The following is a 20,687-nucleotide window of genomic DNA, read 5'->3' as shown; positions in this document are numbered from 1 at the left end:
GGGCTAGTATAATTAACATAAGCAACAAGCAATGACTTTTTCCCCACTATCCCCCTCTGCTCTGATCAGATGGGATAGTTGAAATTTCAAACAGAGAGCTTCTCCCATGCTTTTTCTTTATTAACCCATCAAAGTTACTAGTTCACCTTTATTAAATGTTTATTTGTAAAAAAAAACAAAAAACAAAATATATCATGTACATTGTATAGTATATAGTATATAATATATATATATATAATGTACGTTGTAGAAAAGTTATAGAAAACACCAGTTTAAAAAATGTGAATTTCTTAAAAGTTAAAAGAATCCCCAATACCATTAGAGTTTTCTTGTAAGCAGTTTTCCCCAAATGGTTTCAATTAACAAAACATCAAAACTGGTTAATGTTACAAACAAATCCTGTTTTGCTTTTCCATCATCACTACAATGTCGAGACAGTGTGTCCGCCAATACATTCAGTTATATCCATCCTTTATAATATATACTGTAAAGCAAAGTAAGACTTGGTAAAGCAATCTTACCCCATCCAATAAACAGGTATATAGTAAAATGTCTGTTTGGAGAGAAGATCACCACAAGAAGTGTATGTAGGTAAAGTCCTTCCACCAGTAACCAGTAGAAATTTGCTGTTACACAATAATGAACAAACACTAAAATAATCTTGCAGCCAACCTGTAACAGAAAAAGTCAACATTCATAGTTACTTTTAAATGTATAGCTGTGATCAGTACAATATAAAGAGAGTATGCAATGTATATGAAAGTATTTCTTCTACAATTGTTTAAAAAAACCATTTATCTATAGTATATACCCTAAGGTTTTTTAATACCTGACATCAAACCTATATGACCTTTTGGACATGCCACTCTAAATCTATGGCCACTATTATTTATGGAGTTGCCCCCACCCTCTTCTGCAGCTATAACTGCCTTCACTCTTCTGGGATGGCTTTGCACAGGATTCTGGAGTGTGTTTGTAGGAAGACCTGCCCATTTAGCCAATGAAAAACATTTGTGAGGTCAGCTACTATTGTTAGGTGAGAAGACCTGGCTTGCAATCAACAATCCAATTCATTCCAACAGTGTTAAAAATCATTGAGGTCAGAAATCTGTGTAGGACACTCAAATTTCTACACACCTGAGTTGTCAAAGCATATCTTTATGGACTCATAAGAGTGTATAGATGTACAGTCATGCCAGAATTAAAAAGGACTTCCTCACATTGTTGGTACAAGGTTGGAAGCCACTGTTGTCTAAAATGTCTTAGTATGCTGTAGCATTAGCTGTACCCTTTACTGGCAACACTTGAACTCAAAAATTTGGAGGGTCATGTCCATAGTTTTACCAATATGGGTGTGATGCCCATGTTCCCACAAACCTTTGTCTATCTATCTATCTATCTATCTATCTATCTATCTATCTATCTATCTATCTATCTATCTATCTATCTATCTATCTATCTATCTATCTATCTATCTATCTATCTATCTATCTATCTATCTATCAATAAAGATTTACTTTAGTCTTTAGCAGTGGCTTTATTAATTACTAGCCTTGGCCATTACATTCTGAGGTTGAATGTGACCAATAAATACAGGAAACATTGACCTTTCTAATGCAAGTTGGGCAGCAGACTTTAAACTGCTTTCATTTTTCTAAATATATACAATCTGGATTCTCAGGATATCTCATAGTGGAGGCTGGGACAGATGTGGTCAACCTATGAATTCCTGCTCTGCCTAAACTATATCTGAATGCATAATACTGTATTTGAACAATGTGCTTTTTTACTAATATTGGCCCTTTATTGGAAAATTCGCTTTTTAAATGCTATATCCTGGCCAAAAAACATCCTTGTTTACAGGCATTTTACATTAACCATTGACTCCATCACATGTAATGCAGAAAATGTAATTACCAGAGAGTCGGGACAGGAATGTGAACTGGAGTATAGAAAATCATCCTTCACTAATACAGAAATAGCTTTCAAAATAAATGAGAGAAACAAATTCAGATGAATGTAGTTCCTTGTACAATGCAGCTTTCTGAAATAAAAAAAATGAAAGAAAATAATCAAAAGATTGCAATGGATACATTCAAATACATTATCCTTGCTGATGTAGTATGTGATGTCCTAAACGGTTGAGACCTCTTTATAATGACAGCATCGGAGGTATGGTCATAAGTATTTATAAGAATCAGCAAATGATGCCTAATAATTGTTAATATTGGGAAGAAATATTTCTTGCTTGAGATTTTCGCCTTTTTTTGCCCATCGCTGCTGCTAACAGATATAAGTTTTTATGGTCCAATTCTGATATTATTTGTTAGGCAAACCAACTTCAATTTTATATAAATTACTTTATCTTGCTTCAACGACAAATGTTGTGAACAATTATTCCTGATAAGCAGACACTTTGAAACACATTGAGGTGGATTTACTAAAACTAGTGAATGCTAAATCAGGTGCAGCTGTACATGGTAGAAAAAGGAATAAAATAACCACAAATGAAATCAAATTGATCATGAACTTGTAAAACACTTAAAGTGATATTAAAGTATAACTAAAGGCAAAACTTTTTTTCCTTTTTTAGTTTTGGATAGAGTGGAGCAAGGGCGTTGCTAGGGGGTGGCTATTGGGGCTATAGCCCCGAATCTGGGGCCCAAAGCCCCGAGTCTCTTACTGCAGGGTCCCTACCTAACCAGCGGGTTGCGGCTGCTGCGGCAGGCGGGCTGGCTGCATGAGAGAGGCTGAGGAGAGGAGAGAAGCGAGCGGGCGGACGAAAAGAGGTGACATCTCTCTCCGCCAGCTCCACATCAGCGCTCTTCACAGCCAGGCCTCTTCAATTTGGGAGCATATGACATCATTTTTCACTGCTCATCAAACATCAGCGCTCTTCTGCCTCACAGCATGGTGTAGTGGAGGTCACGTGCTTCCTGTCATCGTGGAGATCCACTTTGCAGCCAGACCCCCTTGCTTCAATCTTGGAGGTGTGGCGGGGAGCAGTGAGATGACATCATCTCTCACTGCCCGCCCCGCATCACCGCTCTCCTGCTCTCACTAAATGGACCAGTGCTGTCAGCCTGCCACCAATTCAGTGTCAATGCACATTTGGTGGCACTGGCTGGTATGGCAAGTGACAATCCACATCAGTTGGCAAGTGACAACCCACATCTGGTAGCAAGTGACAATCTGCAAATGGTGGCAGGAGATGTGGCAATCTGCAAATGTTGCCAGGAGACGTGGCAAGTGACAATCTGGAAATGGTGACAAGAGATGTGGCAAGTGACAATCTGCAAATGGTGGCAGGTGACATGGCAAGCGACAATCCACATCTGCTGCCAGGTGAAAGTGGCAAGTGACAATCTGGTGGCAGGCGACATGGCAAGTGACAATCCACATCTAGTGGCAGGTAATGGTGGCAAGTAACACGCTGCATCTGGTGACAGGTGATGGTGGCAAGTGACACACTGCATCTAGTGGCAGGAGATGTGGCAAGTGACACGTCCAGGGCTCCCACTGATTCTGCAGTATGCTGAGTTGAACCACTTAATTATATATTAGAATGTAACAATAGAAATAATGCACTTCAATCACCCTGACACTATATCAACCATTATGCCATGATAATTGAAGTGCCAACACCAGCCATCGCCCATGACAAATTGCTTACCACTGGTCTCCCCAATAAAAAACAAAAATTTTGGCGTGTCCCTACAAAAGTAATAGAGGGGAAATCTTCCAATGGGGACACTAGTTCTGGTGGCCTGAGGGTCTCCAAGGAATTTCTTAATTTGCAGGCACTTCTTCTTACTTCCTCTTTGGCTATGTGACAAATCTCCATAATGGGACATAGATGGTGAAAAAAATTCTGAAAGGGGTTATATCACTCCCTTATTCTATCCAAAATTTAAAAAATGCCTATACAGGTAGTTCTACTTTAAAGGATTTTTTTTTAAATACAAAAACAAACATCTCATATTTACCTGCTCTGTGCAATAGTTTTGTACAGAGCGGCCACAATCCTCCTCTTTTCAGGGCCCCAGCCGGCGCTCTTGGCTCCTCCTCTTCTCCGAGTGCCCCATAGCAAGCCGCTTGCTATGGGGGCACTTGTGCATGCTCACTCTCAAGCCCCACTCTGTGTGTCCATAAGACACACAGAACAATGCTCGGACCCGCCCCGCACCCTCATCACTGGCTGTGATTGACAGCAGCGGAAGCCATTTGTTTCTCTTTTTGCCTCTCAGCCAATAAGGAGGCAGAGACCCGGTAGAGCAGCCACTCATATGCACATCACTGGATTGTGATCAGGCTCCTGTAAATAATGGTGGTGGGGGGGGGGGGGGGGGCTGCTGGGGGAGTTTTATACTAAAGATTTTTTAACTTCATGCATAGACCTTTTTGCAAAACCCTCAACCTTTAGAACCACTTTAAGAGGACTATTATTGATGATGGAATAATGAAATCTACTCTAAAACGATGCTAGGAAACTTCATTATTGGTGCTGGTATAATTTTGTCTTGTACCCTCTAACGTGAATTATCAAAAAATTTCTTAGGACTCAATTTGGGTTCAGATATCTGCCAGGAGGATTGAAGTGAATGGACCATATGCATACCCAGGGCTATACTGAACATAGCCTTTGCTGAGAATAATTATAAAGTCCTCCCCCACTGGTACCTGTGCCCATTATATTTGCCATCATTTATACTGCTGCCACCAGGGAAAAATGTTCCACCTTTGGTGAATTTGCCCAAAATAAAGTTTTACTAGACAAGAATGTTCATAATGATAAACTCTGTCCCTGGTATCAATGTTCCCAGACACCACCACACTAACCAGCTAAATGAGTCAATTGCTGACATCCCGATACACACTCAGATACTCATTTTTTACATACTTCTGGCTGCTAAAATATCCATACTGAAAGCATAAGAATCCTCTGTAGTGACATTACTGTGATTAAAAATAAAATTTCATGAATCGCACTTCATGAAAAACTGGCCAGTATTTTACAGGATATACAGGCAAGGTTGGAGAGAGTCTGGAATCCTTGGTTACATGATATCCTGTTTAGGCTTAACTCTGTAGGATAGATAGCAGGGGCAGGTTCCTAGTTAGGGGAAATAACTATTTTCCTCTTACATCTCTTTCTTCTCTTTTCTGTTTATTCTATTCTTTCTTTACTGTTGATCTTGGAACTCCCTTAATGTATATATGGCTCCCTCCAGGATATAATAGTTCCTGCTGATGGAGCAGTGACATACAATTCACCCTAGAGAAGGATTTGAATAGACGATGATACCACTAGACTGACAGGCCCCTTTAGCCCTGTCACTGAATTTTGCTGCATAGTGAGATGACTTGTCGGGGCTCAGCTCCTAGTTTCCGTAACTTAATTTTATTTGCGGGTTATTCATTGCTGTGTAATATCCCTATTTACTGTCAACTCCTGTTCTGCATCTTAGTGCCTTGTTGATGTAAAACTAAGCGACATGTGTTTGTAATCTACTATTTCTCTTTACTGAAAAGAATAAAATGATTGAAACTGAACATTTTATTTGGACTCCATGATGTATGGTGTGGCACTCACACTGCTTCTCTTACACTCTTGGACTTCTCTCACAACTTCCAATGATGGCACTGCATTATATGTGAGCAGCCTTAACGAAGCTCATTATTTTTATTCAGTTATAAACAACAGGGGATCTACAGTATCATCTCCTATACAGTATCTCACAAATATTTATAACTATTTTATTATATCTTTTCATGTGACAACACTGAAGAAATGACACTTTGCTAAAATGTAAAGTAGTGAGTGTACAGCTTGTATAACAGTGTAAATTTGCTGTCCCCTCAAAATAACTCAACACACAGCCATTAATGTCTAAACTGCTGGAAACAAAAGTGAGTACACCCCTAAGTGAAAATGTCCAAATTGGGCCCAAAGTGTCAATATTTTGTGTGGCCACTATAATTTTCCAGCACTGCCTTAACCCTCTTGGGCATGGAGTTCACCAGAGCTTCATAGGTTGCCACTGGAATCCTCTTCCACTCCTCCATGATAACATCAAAGAGATGGTGAATGTTAGAGACTGCTCCTCCACCTTCTGTTTGAGGATGCCCTACAGATGCTCAATAAGGTTTAGGTCTGGAGACATGCTTGGCCAGTCCATCACCTTTACCCTTAGCTTCTTTAGCTGGGCAGTGGTCGTCTTGGAGGTGTGTTTGGGGTCATTATCATGTTGGAATACTGCCCTGTGGCCCAGTCTCCGAAGGGAGGGGATCATGCTCTGCTTCAGTATGTCACAGCACATGTTGACATTCGTGGCTCCCTCAAACTGTAGCTCCCCAGTGCCAACAGCACTCGTGCAGCCCCAGACCATGACACTCCCACCACCATGCTTGACTGTAGGCAAGACACACTTGTCTTTGTACTCCTCACCTGGTTGCCGCCATACACACTTGACACCATCTGAACCAAATAAGTTTATCTTGGTCTCATCAGACCACAGGACATGGTTTCGGTAATCCATGTCCTTAGTCTGCTTGACTTCAGCAAACTGTTTTGTTGGCTTTCTTGTGCATCATCTTTAGAAGATGTTTTCTTCTGGGAAGACAGCCATGCAGACCAATTTGATGCAGTGTGCAGCGTATGGTCTGAGCACTGACAGGCTGACCCGCCACCCCTTCAACCTCTGCAGCAATGCTGGCGGCACTCATACATTTATTTCCCAAAGACAACCTCTGGACATGACGCTGAGCACGTGCACTCAACTTCTTTGGACGACCATGGCGAGGCCTGTTCTGAATGGAACCTGTCCTGTTAAACTGCTGTATGGTCTTGGCCACCATGCTGCAGCTCAGTTTCAGGGTCTTGGCAATCTTCTTATAGCCTAGGCCATCTTTATGTAGAGCAGCAATTCTTTGTTTCAGACCCTCAGGGAGTTCTTTGCCATGAGGTGCCATGTTGAACTTCCAGTGACCAGTATGAGAGAGTGAGGGCGATAACACCAAATTTAACACACCTGCTCCCCATTCACACGGAGACCTTGTAACACTAACGAGTCATATGACACCGGGGTAGGAAAAATGGCTAATTGGGCCTAATTTGAACATTTTCACTTAGTAGTGTGCTCACTTTTGTTGGCAGTGGTTTAGACATTAATGGCTGTGTGTTGAGTTATTTTGAGGGGACAGCAAATTTACACTGTTATACAAGCTGTACACTCACTACTTTACATTGTAGCAAAGTGTCATTTCTTCAATGTTGTCACATGAAAAGATATAATAAAATATTTACAAAAATGAGAGGGGTGTACTTACTTTTGTGATATACTGTATATGTGTTCAGCAATATAAGATTGACATGGATCCTAACCCTTCTCTACTCTGTCCACCCAAACAAAAAGCTTTTGGCGATACATACACTTTCATAATACTGTCCTAGTTTTGTTGCCCAAAAGGACATGTGTTACATGGAAAGGCTTTTCAGGTCAAAAGCAAAAGAACTTAACTGCTAATTTTGATGATGCTCAGTTGGTGTAAAATATTTAATTGTTAACTTGCCTAGGGTGATTACCTCCTAGCAATGCTCTCTCATTTCACCCTTGAAGGTCACGATAATTCAGTGCAGACTAATATTGTCCCACAACAGAAATCACAGCTTTTTCATATTAAATTTGAAAAACAAACATTGGCATCAGATTAAACACAAAAAGAAACAGAGTCTATCCAACAGGAATCCACACTGACACTTTTAATTAAAATGTTCTCATATCAATTTTATTTGTGTTCGGTAAAGCTTTCAAGGACTGTTTGAAGAAAATTACTGGCAGAGAAATGTGTTCCTGATGAAAAAATGAAAGGTAGTGGCCTCCTATAGTCCCACCTATAGTCCCACCTTCTAAAATATAACTATGGGGAATTAAAAGGCCAAAGCTGCAAGTAAGTGAAGAAATGCTAAATTAGTGTTTTGTATAGGAATTTTACACACAGAAGTACATCACGTACCTCTGCCTGGTCATCAGGTCTACTCTAACTTTAGTGCTCTCTATGAGCAGCAATTAAAAACAAACATCTTAAAGTGCATCATTTCCCTGACATTTTTGTGAACATCTAGAGAATTTTGAGAAGTTTTACTCTTGTCAAGAAATTCATTGCAGTGAATAAGAGAGGCAAATTACGATAAAACATGCAAGTCTACGTACCTAAATAAACAAAGAATTGCACTTCCTATTGTGAGTGCTATAAGCGAAGCACTGTGACCAAACGTATAGATAGCTTTCACTATGATGTAAAAAGACAGCTGCAAATAAAATGAAAATAAATGAGTATGGTACTTACATGCACCTACATGAATTTACATTAATTGAACAACAGTTCAGAAGTGCTATTTTACAGTTCTGCTGACTGGCTGTAATTGCTGCTATAGTCATAGGCTATCTGTCTCTGGGTGATCGCTGGATCCAATGGGGATTCTGCATTAAAACCAGTACGGGTTATGTGTCAAGAATCCCCAACCCCTGTGTGATCATACATTACTGCATGAGCTGAAATTCCAACAAAAATCAATTATTTTCCTTTTTGCTTACCATGTAACAAATATATGAGGTGGCAAGAAAGGTAGGCTTTAAAACCCAACTGCTGCTCATAAACATGCATTGCGGCAAGTGGTTGTGTGCTGAGAGTGCACTCACTGCATGCTCCCACCACAATGACCAAGCTGTTGCTGACAGCTCTTGGTTAAGGTTTCTGATAAGAAGCCAGTGGCACAGGCTCCCAATCATTTGACCGCTGTGAGATTCAATCACAGTGGTCACATGATACAGAAGCCACACGGCCTCCCGAGCAATAAGGCCCACTTAAAGGACAGTTGGGAGATGGCATTAAAGGGTTAAGGCTTGCTGTTTCTAGGCTCATCTCAAATTTGCATTCACCATCAGCAAGCACCTGAGAAGTGTAATAGCTGGCAATCCATATTTAAAACCCAAGAAAAGTCACAGAAAACCATACACAGTTATATAAACTTTGTACTAAAAACTACCATTTTTATAGACTTACCTCTACGTTCCTGTTACAGCACTGCAGTGGAGACCAAATCTGACTGCAGTCCAATATGCACCACAGATAGACCCAGTGCTATCAATAATGTAAAAGAACTGGTCAGATGTATGCCCTCCCCTACAATGCAATACAAGTCTGTGTGAGGACACTTGTGATGAGGGGTGTGGCTGTTACTTAGCTCTGCCAGCACAGAGCACTGCAGTGTGAGGGCAGAAAGAAGAATTTAAGTCTTACTTTTTTGTAAACACACAGATCCACATCCTGTCAGGGGAGAGGAGACAGATTGTGTGTTCCTAGTATATAGGAACACTGGTCGGTCTCCTCCCCTAGTCAGTCCCCTCTCCCCACAGTTAGAATCACTCCCTAGGTAACACATTTAACCCCTTGATCACCCCTAGTGTTAACTCCTTCCCTGCCAGTGACATTTACACAGTAATCAGTGCATTTTTATAGCACTGATCGCTGTATAAATGTCATTGGTCCCAAAATAGTGTCAAAAGCGTCCGATGTGTCTGCAGCAATGTCACAGTCACGATAAAAATCGCAGATCACTGCCATTACTAGTAAAAAATAAATAATAAAAATGCCATAATTAAATAACCTATTTTGTAGGCTCTATAACTTTTGCACAAACCAATCAATATACGCATAATGCCATTTTTTTTTACCAAAAATATGTAGAAGAATAAATATTAGCCTAAACTGAGGAAAACATTTGTTTTTTAAAAATTGGGATATTTAGTGTAGCAAAAAGTAAAAAATATTGTGTTTTTTTCAAAATTGTTGCTCTTTTTTTATTTATAGCGCAACAAAATAAAAACTGCAGAGATGATCAATTACCACCATAAGAAAGCTCTATTTGTGGGGAAAAAAATGATAAATGAAAAACTATAAATTTCATTTGGGTACAGTGTTGCATGACCGCGCAACTGTCATTCAAAATGTTACAGCGCTGAAAACTGAAAATTGGCCAGGGCAGGAAGGGGGTGAAAATCCCCAATATTGAAGTGGTTAATGTGTACACCAGGCATCACTAAATGGCGGACCACGTTTCGGATCTGCCACCGGTCACTGTTCTATCCAGACCATCATGGTCGCGCAATTTGGGAGCTAGCTTTTTCCCCACCCTCTTCTGCTATGATTCTCACTGCAGACTGGAGAGTGGGAGGCACATCAGCACCGGATGGAGGGCGATAGCAGGAACTGTCTAGGTTTTCAAGTGAACTGGCAAGTAATTAGTAGCTAGGACCGCCCTCCAATATTCCAAGGCTCTGAGGCATCGCACAAACATGCGATTCCGACCTCTGTAAGAGGTATGAACATTTTCTTGACAGGACCTCTGTCAATTTTAATTCAATACCCCTGTTGTCCACGATACCTATGTATTTTCAGACGTGTGTGAATAAACTATCAAAATTTATTTTTTCATCAGCTTATAACCTGCAGCTGAAAAAGTAAGTAAGTGACAGTTGGTTTGTATATACGGAGCTACAGGATATTTCAACTTAAACATTTAAGAATGTTACCAGAAGAATTTGCAAAAGTGTACTTCCTCCTAAGTATCCCTATTAGCTGTATTATGTGATTCTCAGGAAAATGTATATCACTCACTGACATGACATGCAGTTCCTTAATATATAAACCAGGAAACAGCTTTCTGTCTTGCTGGAGTTCAGTTTTCAGACTACAAACAGTAATCAGCCATGTTATTATTAGAATGGAATCTCCATATTTATTTCAGAACATTCTTAGGATGGCAGCATTGCATTTAGGGCACTGGATGTCCGGACAATCCATTTCTCATGTCAGAGTGATTGCAGCAAGATTACCATACACTTTTATATCAAGCTTCTGTATTTTCTGCTTAGTGCCCTGATTAAACAAGCTTGGCGCCTCGTCTTGTGTGATGTTTATAAAGTGTAATTAGGCTCCATCAAATCCTGTAGTTTCTCCTCATATGAATAAACACTATATTAAACCTCCCTCGTTTGTCTGTGACAAAATATAATTTTCTTCTCATATGTCACTGGTAGATATATTGCTCAATGACAGACTGAGAAGGAAAAGTAAAATGTGTATATTTGTAGCCCATGCTGTGGATATTTTAGGTTAATGGTGAAATCTATCACTATGTGACATAAACAAAGGGATTGAACTTGTATCAGGTTAATGCATGATAGAAGACAATACTCCCTCTTGTAAAACTACAAGCGGGCACCTCAAAGGCCTACAACAAAAACCTGCTTTGTGTGAGCAAGTAGCTATAATATTCAAAAATACATATGTAAAAGTACTCTTGACAGCACAGGAAATTCGATATTTTCCTTTGAGTAACTGCAGACTTTTTTAGATGTTATTTTATATTGCAGGATATTATAGTGAAAATAAACCCAACAATTTAACGATTTCCCAGAACAGTTACATTCAAGGCATGCAACGAATGACAACTGTCACATTGGTTGTGCTCTCAATCAGACTGTCAAACCATTAAATAGCTGGTCCTGTAACTGATCACATGTGCAGCACCATGACAACTGCAGATCAGAGGCTAATATGGCAGCTTCCTTGGCTATAAAACTTACAAGTGTTTAGTTCCGCTTTAACCTCTTCCCAACCCCACTATAGCCAAATGATGGCTACTGTGCCGTCGCACATTTCCAGGAGGGCATCTATTGATGTCTTCGCAGAACCCTGCCTAACCGCGCTCCCCCAGGGTGTGCATCGGGAGTGCTCAGTGATCGCTGTATCCTTTGGACACAGATGATCACAGATTGGGGTAGAGAGCCAAGCACAGTGGCCCATTATCATGTGATCAACTGTGTCCAATCAAAGCGGATCACAGTGTACGCAAGATTCAGCAGTTGTCAGAAGTCCCCTCTTCACGTTGACAGCGCATAAGGAGAGGAAAGCAGATAAGCGGCAATCCACACAGGGGACATCTACACTAATAATCAGGGCAGAGATCATCACTGCCCTGATTATCAGTGCAGCCCCATCAGGGCTGCCCTTCAGTGTCCATCAGTGATGCCTGTCAGGGCCAATCAGTGCTGTCTATCAGTGTCCATCAGTGATGCCTGTCAGTGTTCATCAGTGCTGCCTATCAGTGCCACCTATTAGTGCCGCCTATCAGTGCCCATCAGTGATGCCTATCAGTGTAGCCTCATCAGTGCCCATCAGTGCCACATATCAGTGCAGCCTCATCAGTGGCTCCTCAACAGTGCCCATCAGTTCCACCAGATAAGAGTGCCCATCAATGCCCATCAGTGCAGCCTATCAGTGCCACTGCCCATGAGTGCAGCCTCATCAGCGCACATCAGTGAAGGAGAAAAAATACTTGTTTACAAAATTTTATCATAGAAACATTTTTAATCTTTTTTTATTTGTTTAGCAACAAATAAAAACCCAGTTGTGACTAAACACCGCCAAAAGAAAGCTCTATCTATTTTCTAATAAAAAATTAGTTTTGGGCACAGTGTTGCATGAGGGCGCAATTGCCATTAAAAGTGCGACAGCACTGAAAGCTAAAAATTGGCTTGTTTGGGTATATGATACTGGAAAGGCACCCAATCCTCCACTTCCAGAGGCTCCCCCTACACTACTAGATCGGTTCTCACAGTCCCTATGCTAAGGTGGTTGCAGGTCCTCTGACATCATCAAGTACAATGCAGAGCCCATGGCAACAAACTGGCATGTAGGGGAGTAAAATAGCTTTTTCCAGTACCCTAGATGTAAACAAGCATTAAATCCTTAAAATGCAAAGGATATTTTGTTTTCTTTTCCTTATCCTGAAGATAGGCTTTAAAGAAAACCTGTACTGGGGAGGTACCATGTTGGCTGCCACTTCTTAAAGTGAGTATGTAGCTAAAATACATTTTGAAATGAAAGCTAACTTGTAAAGAAGATTGTAAATGCACACCTCATCCATGCCACCAAATGCCACTTAAAGAAGAGAAATCTGCTGAAGTCTCTTATGAAATCGACATTTCTGGTAGTGTTGATCTCCTGAGTTCCCTGCTGTGTGCTTTGGTTCCTTCCACCAACACTACATCAATACAGGACACAGTAATGTTGAAGGGGTCAACAGGATGAACCACTGAGCACAGCAGATTGACATTTATAGATGTGTCAGCTTAATAACAAACCTCCTTTGGTGTTTCCTCTACAAAAGGGGTGGCTTTGGCAGCTGAAGAGGCGAAAGTTTACAAAAACTTGGTTACAAGTCGTTTCTGGTAAATTTATTTTCAACAAAGTTGCTATAAACTAGTTGCCTGGGAGTCACTGACCTAGTACAAAGATTCAGCAACGAAGTTGAAATCCCTGATCTAAATATTGTTTTGAGTCAGTATTTAAAAAGTACTAAACCTAATGCATCACATGATAGGCAGACAACTATTGGTTCCAAAGGGCAAAATAATCTATCCCACGGCTGGTTGTTCTCCCACGGGCCAGCGAGACTATACCACATGGATTTCTACCATTACATCATCATCATATACTATTTGGCATAGCTGAAGTACAGTCAGTATTTAAAAAGTACTAAACCTAATGCATCACATGGTAGGCAGACAACTATTGGTTCCAAAGGGCAAGATAATCTATCCCAGGGCTGGTTGTTCTCCCACGGGCCAGCGAGACTATACCACATGGATTTCTACCATTACATCATCATCATATACTATTTGGCATAACTGAAGTACACTATATTACCAAATGTATTGGGGTGCCTGTCTTTACACTCACATTAATGGCATCCCAGTCTTATGCAGCGTACACACAGTCGGACTTTTCAACCGGACTGGTCCGACGGACCAAATCTGGCGGACAATCCGATTGTGTGTGGACTTCACTTTTCCAGTCACAAATCTGACGGACTTTAGATTTGGAACATGCTTCAAATCTTTACATCTTAACTCCGCCGAACCCAGAAATCCGCTCGTCTGTATGCTAGTCCGATGGACAAAAACCGACGCTAGGGCAGCTATTGGCTACTGGCTATCAACTTCCTTATTTTAGTCCGGTGTACGTCATCACATACGAATCTGTCGGACTTTTGTGTGATCATTTGTAGACAAGTCCATTCATTAGAAAGTCCACCAAAAGTCTGTCGAAAGTCTGTCGGACAGGCCGTCGGACTTTTGTTGCTGAAAAGTCCAACCGTGTGTGCACGGCATTAGTCTGTAGGGTTCAATATTGATTTGGCCCACCTTTTGCTGATACAGTATAACAGCTCCAACTCTTCTGGGAAGGCTGTCCACAAGGTTTAGCAGTGTATCTATGGGAATGTTTGACCATTCTTCCAGAAGCGCATTTGTGAGGTCAGGCACTGATGTTGGACAAGAATTCATTTCAAAGGTGTTCTATCGGGTTGAGGTGCAGGCAGTCAAGTTTCCCCACCCCAAACTGCCTCATCCATGTCTTTATAGACCTAGCTGGATTGGATTCTGTCTCACACAAAATTGGATTCTGTGTGTGCCAGTAAAGTCCACTATCAGAAGAACTGGTTCTTGTAAACTGTACATGTACTCCATCCACCTTGTTTGTGTGGATAGGGGAATGTGTTATTTTTTCCATCAACCCACTGTCTGAACAAAAAAAGAAAACGTCTATGGCCAGCTTAACTTTTTTCCATACAGGTACATTTTTGTCCTTATTTAGTAATTTTTAGGATGGGGGGAAGAAGGGCCCTGACCTAATGAACAGACCTTGCATATGACTGTAATGTCTGCTTTAAATGAAGGTGCTTTTCCTAGTATAAATATTTTCCAGCTGTCTTGTATCTCAGTAATCCCACAAAAGTAAGCTTCCAACAATCATTTTGTAACAGTAAACTTTACAGTTTTTTTTTTAATACATTTGTATGTTAATTTGATCAGCTTGCTGCCAACTCCCAGGGGTCCTTGAAGTGGGTGTAGACAACACAAGGCAGAGGCATCTTCCCGATCACATTTGATGTGATTGGCTGTCTGAGTGCCCACCGCGCTGGCTAGCTATCACAAACAGAAACCGAGAACTGTTTGTCACAGCTTAGTAAGTGTTCTGTTATCTTGTATAGTGCAGTGTGGGAGAGGTACAATTCCAGACAGTGGCGAAGCTAGACATTCTTTCACCCGGGCCAAAGACTCAGTCCCCCCCTCCCACTTCGAAGAGGACATGTTAGTAGGGCACATGGACGGTGTCAGTAGTTTTTCGTTTTTATTATTACATTTTTAAAATTATTTTTTACAATAATATTTTTACAATATTATTTTGCATCAGTGTCCCCCCTTACATCTAAACATGAAAACAGGGGGGAGCGTGTCCAGATGTGAGCCGAGGAAGACGTGCTAGCGAAAAGCTCTGCTTATCCTGACATAATCCACTGCCATCCTATCCACAGTACACCCCGGTGAGCCTTAAAAACTGCCCCGCCTGTCCCTGGGCATTCCCTGCCTTAGCCCCAGCCTGAATTTTGGAGCCTGGTCGACCGGCTGTGTAGTTATGTGGCCCGCGGCCCTCTCCACACATCTGAGACCCGCCGCCATTTTGAGGCCTACGGAGCCTCCGGAACCCTCCACACTCAGGTGCCGCGATCCACAGGATGGGCGGTCGCCCAACATTCACCCACCTGTGGCAGCGTCTCCAGTGGAGGTCGATTGGGTGCCCAGCACAAGGGGTTCCTGGGAGGTCCCAAATGGCTGGCTCCTCTCATCCACAGCCCGCTGCCATCTTGAGGCCCACAGGGCCTGCTGCATCCTCCTCGGCCGGGTGCCGTGATCCATTTGTAGAACGGCTGTCCCATACTCCTACCCCAGTGACAGTATCTCTGATGGGGACTGATAAGTGCAGCACCTGGGAGCTGTCAGCCGGCTCCAATAGGCCTCAGTGTGGGAACACAGCATTGCACCAGTTAGAGGTGTCTGCTGCCCCTGCATGAAAACCTCCCTCTCTACAAACCACAAACTCTTAAAGGGGACATAACCACCATCCTGCACTAAAACCTGCAAAACCTTAGATCGCCTGCTCATGCCTTCAAAGGGCAAAACAGCGAACAAAAAGGCACTTGCACAGCCTGCCCAGTGTCCCAGTGCTATTCTAGATCAGTTTAAAGCACTGTTAGCAGACATGGAGCAGGCAGAGAACCCATCGGCCTCTCCACCTCAAACAAGTGACACCACTGTCATCCTCGAGGCCATAGAACAGAGTAGAACCTCCTTACTGGGTCGCATCGATCACCTAGCTGAGGAATGTAACCTCGTCAGGGCTGATTTGGACAAATTCAGGGGCAGACTTTCTGAGACTGAGTCACAAATCTTTGTTACAGAGGACCTCACTGCCCGCCATGACAATGCCCTCCACACACTGCAGCGCACCATTCAATCCCTGGTGGCTAAATCTGATGAAGCGGAAAATCACCTCCAGAGGGTCCTGGGTCTCCCGGAGGGGGTGAAGGGGGACCACCCAGCTGAGTTTGCGGAAGCATTCTTTAACACATTCTTAACCTGACCGAGGTCCCCCCAACCTACATGGTGGAAAGGGCCCATAGAGTCCCAACTGGCTGGGGAACCCCTGGGGCTCCACCGAGGCCCTTCTTAGTGAGGTTTCTCAATTACAGAGACCATGATCGCATCCTCCATGAGGCCTGCAAACATCCCATCCTCCCCTTTGAGCATACAGTGGTGCATCTTTATCCTGACTTCGCCGCGGACTTACAAAGGCGTTGCAAAACTTTCACTGATGTCGGAAGACGACTCCGATATCAAATACTCCATGCTCCACCCAAGTCGCCTGCGAGTTCAACGTGGCGGTTCGGTGAAGTATTTTGAATCCCCCGATGAAGCAGACACCTGGCTACTACCTTTGCAGTAACTCTAGTGCTTATTCTCCAATCTACCATCCTGGCTGTTGTTTTTTGTTCCAAGGTCTGTTTGTTTATGTTTCATAGCTGTTGGTTTAACTCAGCATATTACAACGTGTGGTGAGATGCTGTTCTTCCGTGGAGGGGTCATGTAGGGGGACTCATCTACCCAGCTGTCTACTATCCTCCTCCATCCCTGTGACCACCTAGTGGGACTGCAACGGATGTCCTCTGGGCATGTACCTGCAATGGGGGGTAGGCTGACCTTCCATTTGCTGACTCCTGTTGCTCCTGGGGTCTCACCGTGGGTCCCTCCCATGGTGGGTGTCTGGTGCAGCTCACTCCCCTATTTGGGGGCGATGTACGCTCCTGTTCTTACCTGATCCTAGCTAAATGGAGCTACAGTAAGATAAACCAACACACCTTCCCGATGACAATCTACGGAATATCCGGTTTCCTACTGGATGTGATGAGACACACGTTTCCTCACCCTCGCCTGCTGTTCATCATGGAACTTCCCTGGAACTTTGAGCCTCACGTAGGCAATTTCTGTTGGTATTAAAGTTTAGGGATTAAACGACAAGCCTGGTTATGTTGGGGTATTGGCTAAGTAGTAGGGAGTTTTTTTTACTAAGGTTATAACTGCTCGGTTTTCTGATTACACTGTCATGTTTATCTTTATTTCATCTCCTTATCTGCATCACAATCCGCTGGGGGAGTTTTTTTCTGGGGTCATCACTGAAAGTTTTAAAGATGGTCTTCACTAACTATCTGAAGTTATTGTACAATGGCTATGTCTGATGTTAAACTGGTTTCCTTGAACATACGAGGCCTGAATGATAAATTTAAACATTCCTTAATGTTCAAATTCTTAGGGTCCCACAAGCCACATATCCTATTTCTACAGGAGACTCATCTCGTGGGAAGTCTGATATTGGCTCTGCGTAGATCTTGGGTGAGGCAGGCCTTTCATGCCACATACTCGACCTATGCAAGAGGAGTCGCAATCGCAACAAATAAAGCCCTACCGTGTAAAGTTGAGAGAGTGATTTCGGACCCCAATGGCAGATATATCATTTTATTACTGGAACTCCATTCAGTTCTTTGGGCTTTTGCAAATGTTTATTTTCCCCCTTCTGCAGATACCACCCTACTTTTCTCCATTAGCGAGAAACTAGCTCCGCTCCCCTCTACACATATCATCTTTGCTGGGGACTTCAATTCAATCCTAGACCCAGCCCTAGATTCCTATAACCCCCAGCGCACTGTTTCCTCTTGATCTCACTCAATGGGAGGACACCTTCACTGAGCTATGGACATGGAAACATACTAACTCCAAAGTTTTTTCACATCTGTCCACAACGCATAAAACTGGCTCCAGAAAAGACTTTGCTTTTGGTAGTACCTCAGTACTCTCTAAAGTCCTCTGTAAAGGGCCTCGTATCTCCCAGCGGGACTCTGACCACTCTCCGCTTGAAGTATGCCTCAGGTTGGGTAGACGGAAATAACCAAGCACCTGGAGGCTAGCTCCCAGATGGATTAACAATGACAGTGTAGCTGAACTCATATCTCCACAACTAGAAGACTACTGGTCTCACAACACGGACACAGCTTCCCCTGGGGTGGTGTGGGATGCGTACAAGGCCACGGCCCGAGGCTCTTACATTTCGGCCATTAAAGCTACCAGATCTGATTGTGCTGCTGAAACCTCTAGATTAGAGGGTGTGGAGACAGATGTTTCTTCTTCCTCTGCTGAGCATCCCGCACCATCCAATTATCTACAACTAGCCCAAGCCAGGAGGAATATAGCTCTACATTATACCTCACTAACGCTTACTGTCCGGTAAAATATTTGAATCAGGCGACAAAAATGGCCGCCTGCTAGTCAATCTGGTGGCCAACCCGCATCTCCAAACTATAATCCCCGAATTGTTGTCGGAGACCAGGACCAATGTCACTGACACTGACGCAATCCTCCACAAATTTCTTGCCTTCTTTAGAAACATATATCACCAGACTATTGACTCAGCACTACAAAAATTACAGCTCCCCAGCCTGCCAGCCGCAGAGGTCGAGGCTCTAGAGGCCCCAATAACAACCCATAAGATAGAGTTGGTCATCACCTCACTCCCCCCCTCCAAAACCCCTGGATCAGATGGCCTCCCGGGTGACTGGAACAAAAGCTTACCTTACACCAAGCTTATAGCCCTCAAGCTTCAGTTACTTTTCTCCCACAGCTTAGAAGTTAACTCCTTACCTCCCACTATGCACGGTGCCCACATTATACTCATCCCTAAACCGGGCAAAGATCTCAAACACTGTCCCTCCTACAGGCCCATTTCTCTATTAAACTACGACCTAAAAATTCTGTCCAAGGTCCTCGCCACTAGGTTGGTCAGAGTCCTGCCTGAACTGGTTGACACCGATCAAACTGGGTTCATGCCAGGAAAATCCACCGACATTAATCTGCAAAGACTTTTCACTCATCTGCAGCTCCCAAATCCTCATTCCCAAACCCGTGTAATGGTTGCATTAGATATTGAAAAAGCCTTTGATACGGTAATCTGGCAATACATAAAAACAGTCCTACAGACATTTGGATTCGGTCCCTCCTTTTGCAAGTGGATAGACATATTATACAAATCCCCAATAGCGAAAGTTAAATTAGAGGGCCTGCTGTCTGATCCCTTCCCAGTAGAGAGAAGTACTAGGCAGGGGTGTCCCCTCTCCCCATTTTTGTTTGCCCTGGTTATGGAACCCCTGGCTACGGCCCTCAGGAACTCAGACTCAGTAAAAGGCATTAAGGTCGGCTCTATCACTGAAAAACTCGCTCTATACGCGGATGACCTCATGCATTTTCTCAATGGCCCGGGACCTTCCCTCCGTGCTGCTCTGAACATTATTTCTGAATTTTCCGAATTATCTGGGCTGAGAGTCAATTGGAACAAATCTCAAGCACTCCCTATTGACCCTCAGGCAAATCTTTATGCAGACCCCTATGTCTCCCTGACCTGGTCCTCTGTCAAATATTTGGGCATTGACATTACCCCTAGAGTCTCCGACTTTGCTAAATTAAATCTATACCCCTTACTCACCCAACTCAAACTAAAACTTTGTGCCTGGAATAACCTGCCATTATCCCCTATAGGCAGGGTAATCCTACTCAAAATGAAATTCCTCCCAGTATTTCTTTATGCTCTGAGGCACTCTCCAATTTGGATCCCCAAATCTTTCTTTCAAAACTTTGACTCCACTATAAGCTCCTCTCTGTGGAAGTCTAGCCCCCCTAGAATAAATAAATCTATATTTAAAAGGCCCTGGACAGAGGGTGGTCTAGCCTGTCCGGATCTTCAGAAATATTTCTTTGCTATACTATTATCCCACGCCCATAACTGGATAGCCACAGACGACACCAATGCTGCTGTAGTGCTTGAAGCCGCGCACCTCGGTTCATAGGAGGTGCTAAGAAATGCTCTACATAGAGATGTTAGGGCCCCTCTCCTCTCACATTCTCCATGAAGGCGGTGATCAGGGCTTGGCAATTAGTGGTATGTAAACTACAAGGTCTTCAGACACCCCCCTGTGGTTCAACCCACATTTGCCAGAGTTTCAATCTGTCCCGGACCCAGGGTTCTGAGCTGCCAGAGGTATAAAAAAACTGTAGCAAATCTGTACTAGCAGCTCCCTGATATCCTTTGATACCTTTAAGGAGAAATTTGGGCTTACTAATCGACAATTCACGCCTTCACTACCCAATTTGGATCCACCCCAGTGCTTCTCCTAC

At 42.9% G+C, this 20,687-nt stretch overlaps 1 protein-coding gene across 1 annotated transcript in view; it reads right to left on the bottom strand.

The window, feature by feature from the left end:
- The window catches only part of VIPR2 (vasoactive intestinal peptide receptor 2), a 193,191-nt gene that overhangs the window by 17,159 nt on the left and 155,345 nt on the right, over nt 1–20,687 (bottom strand). Inside the window, 3 exon segments of the mRNA XM_073629924.1 lie at nt 522–672; nt 1,918–2,044; nt 8,214–8,311. Coding sequence (XP_073486025.1) covers nt 522–672; nt 1,918–2,044; nt 8,214–8,311 — 376 coding nt within the window.

The sequence above is a fragment of the Aquarana catesbeiana genome, linkage group LG05, assembly GCF_042186555.1.
Source record: "Aquarana catesbeiana isolate 2022-GZ linkage group LG05, ASM4218655v1, whole genome shotgun sequence".
NCBI lineage: Eukaryota > Metazoa > Chordata > Amphibia > Anura > Ranidae > Aquarana > Aquarana catesbeiana.
The sequence above is the reverse complement of the archived record's forward strand: the minus strand, read 5'-3'. Positions and strand labels throughout refer to the sequence as shown.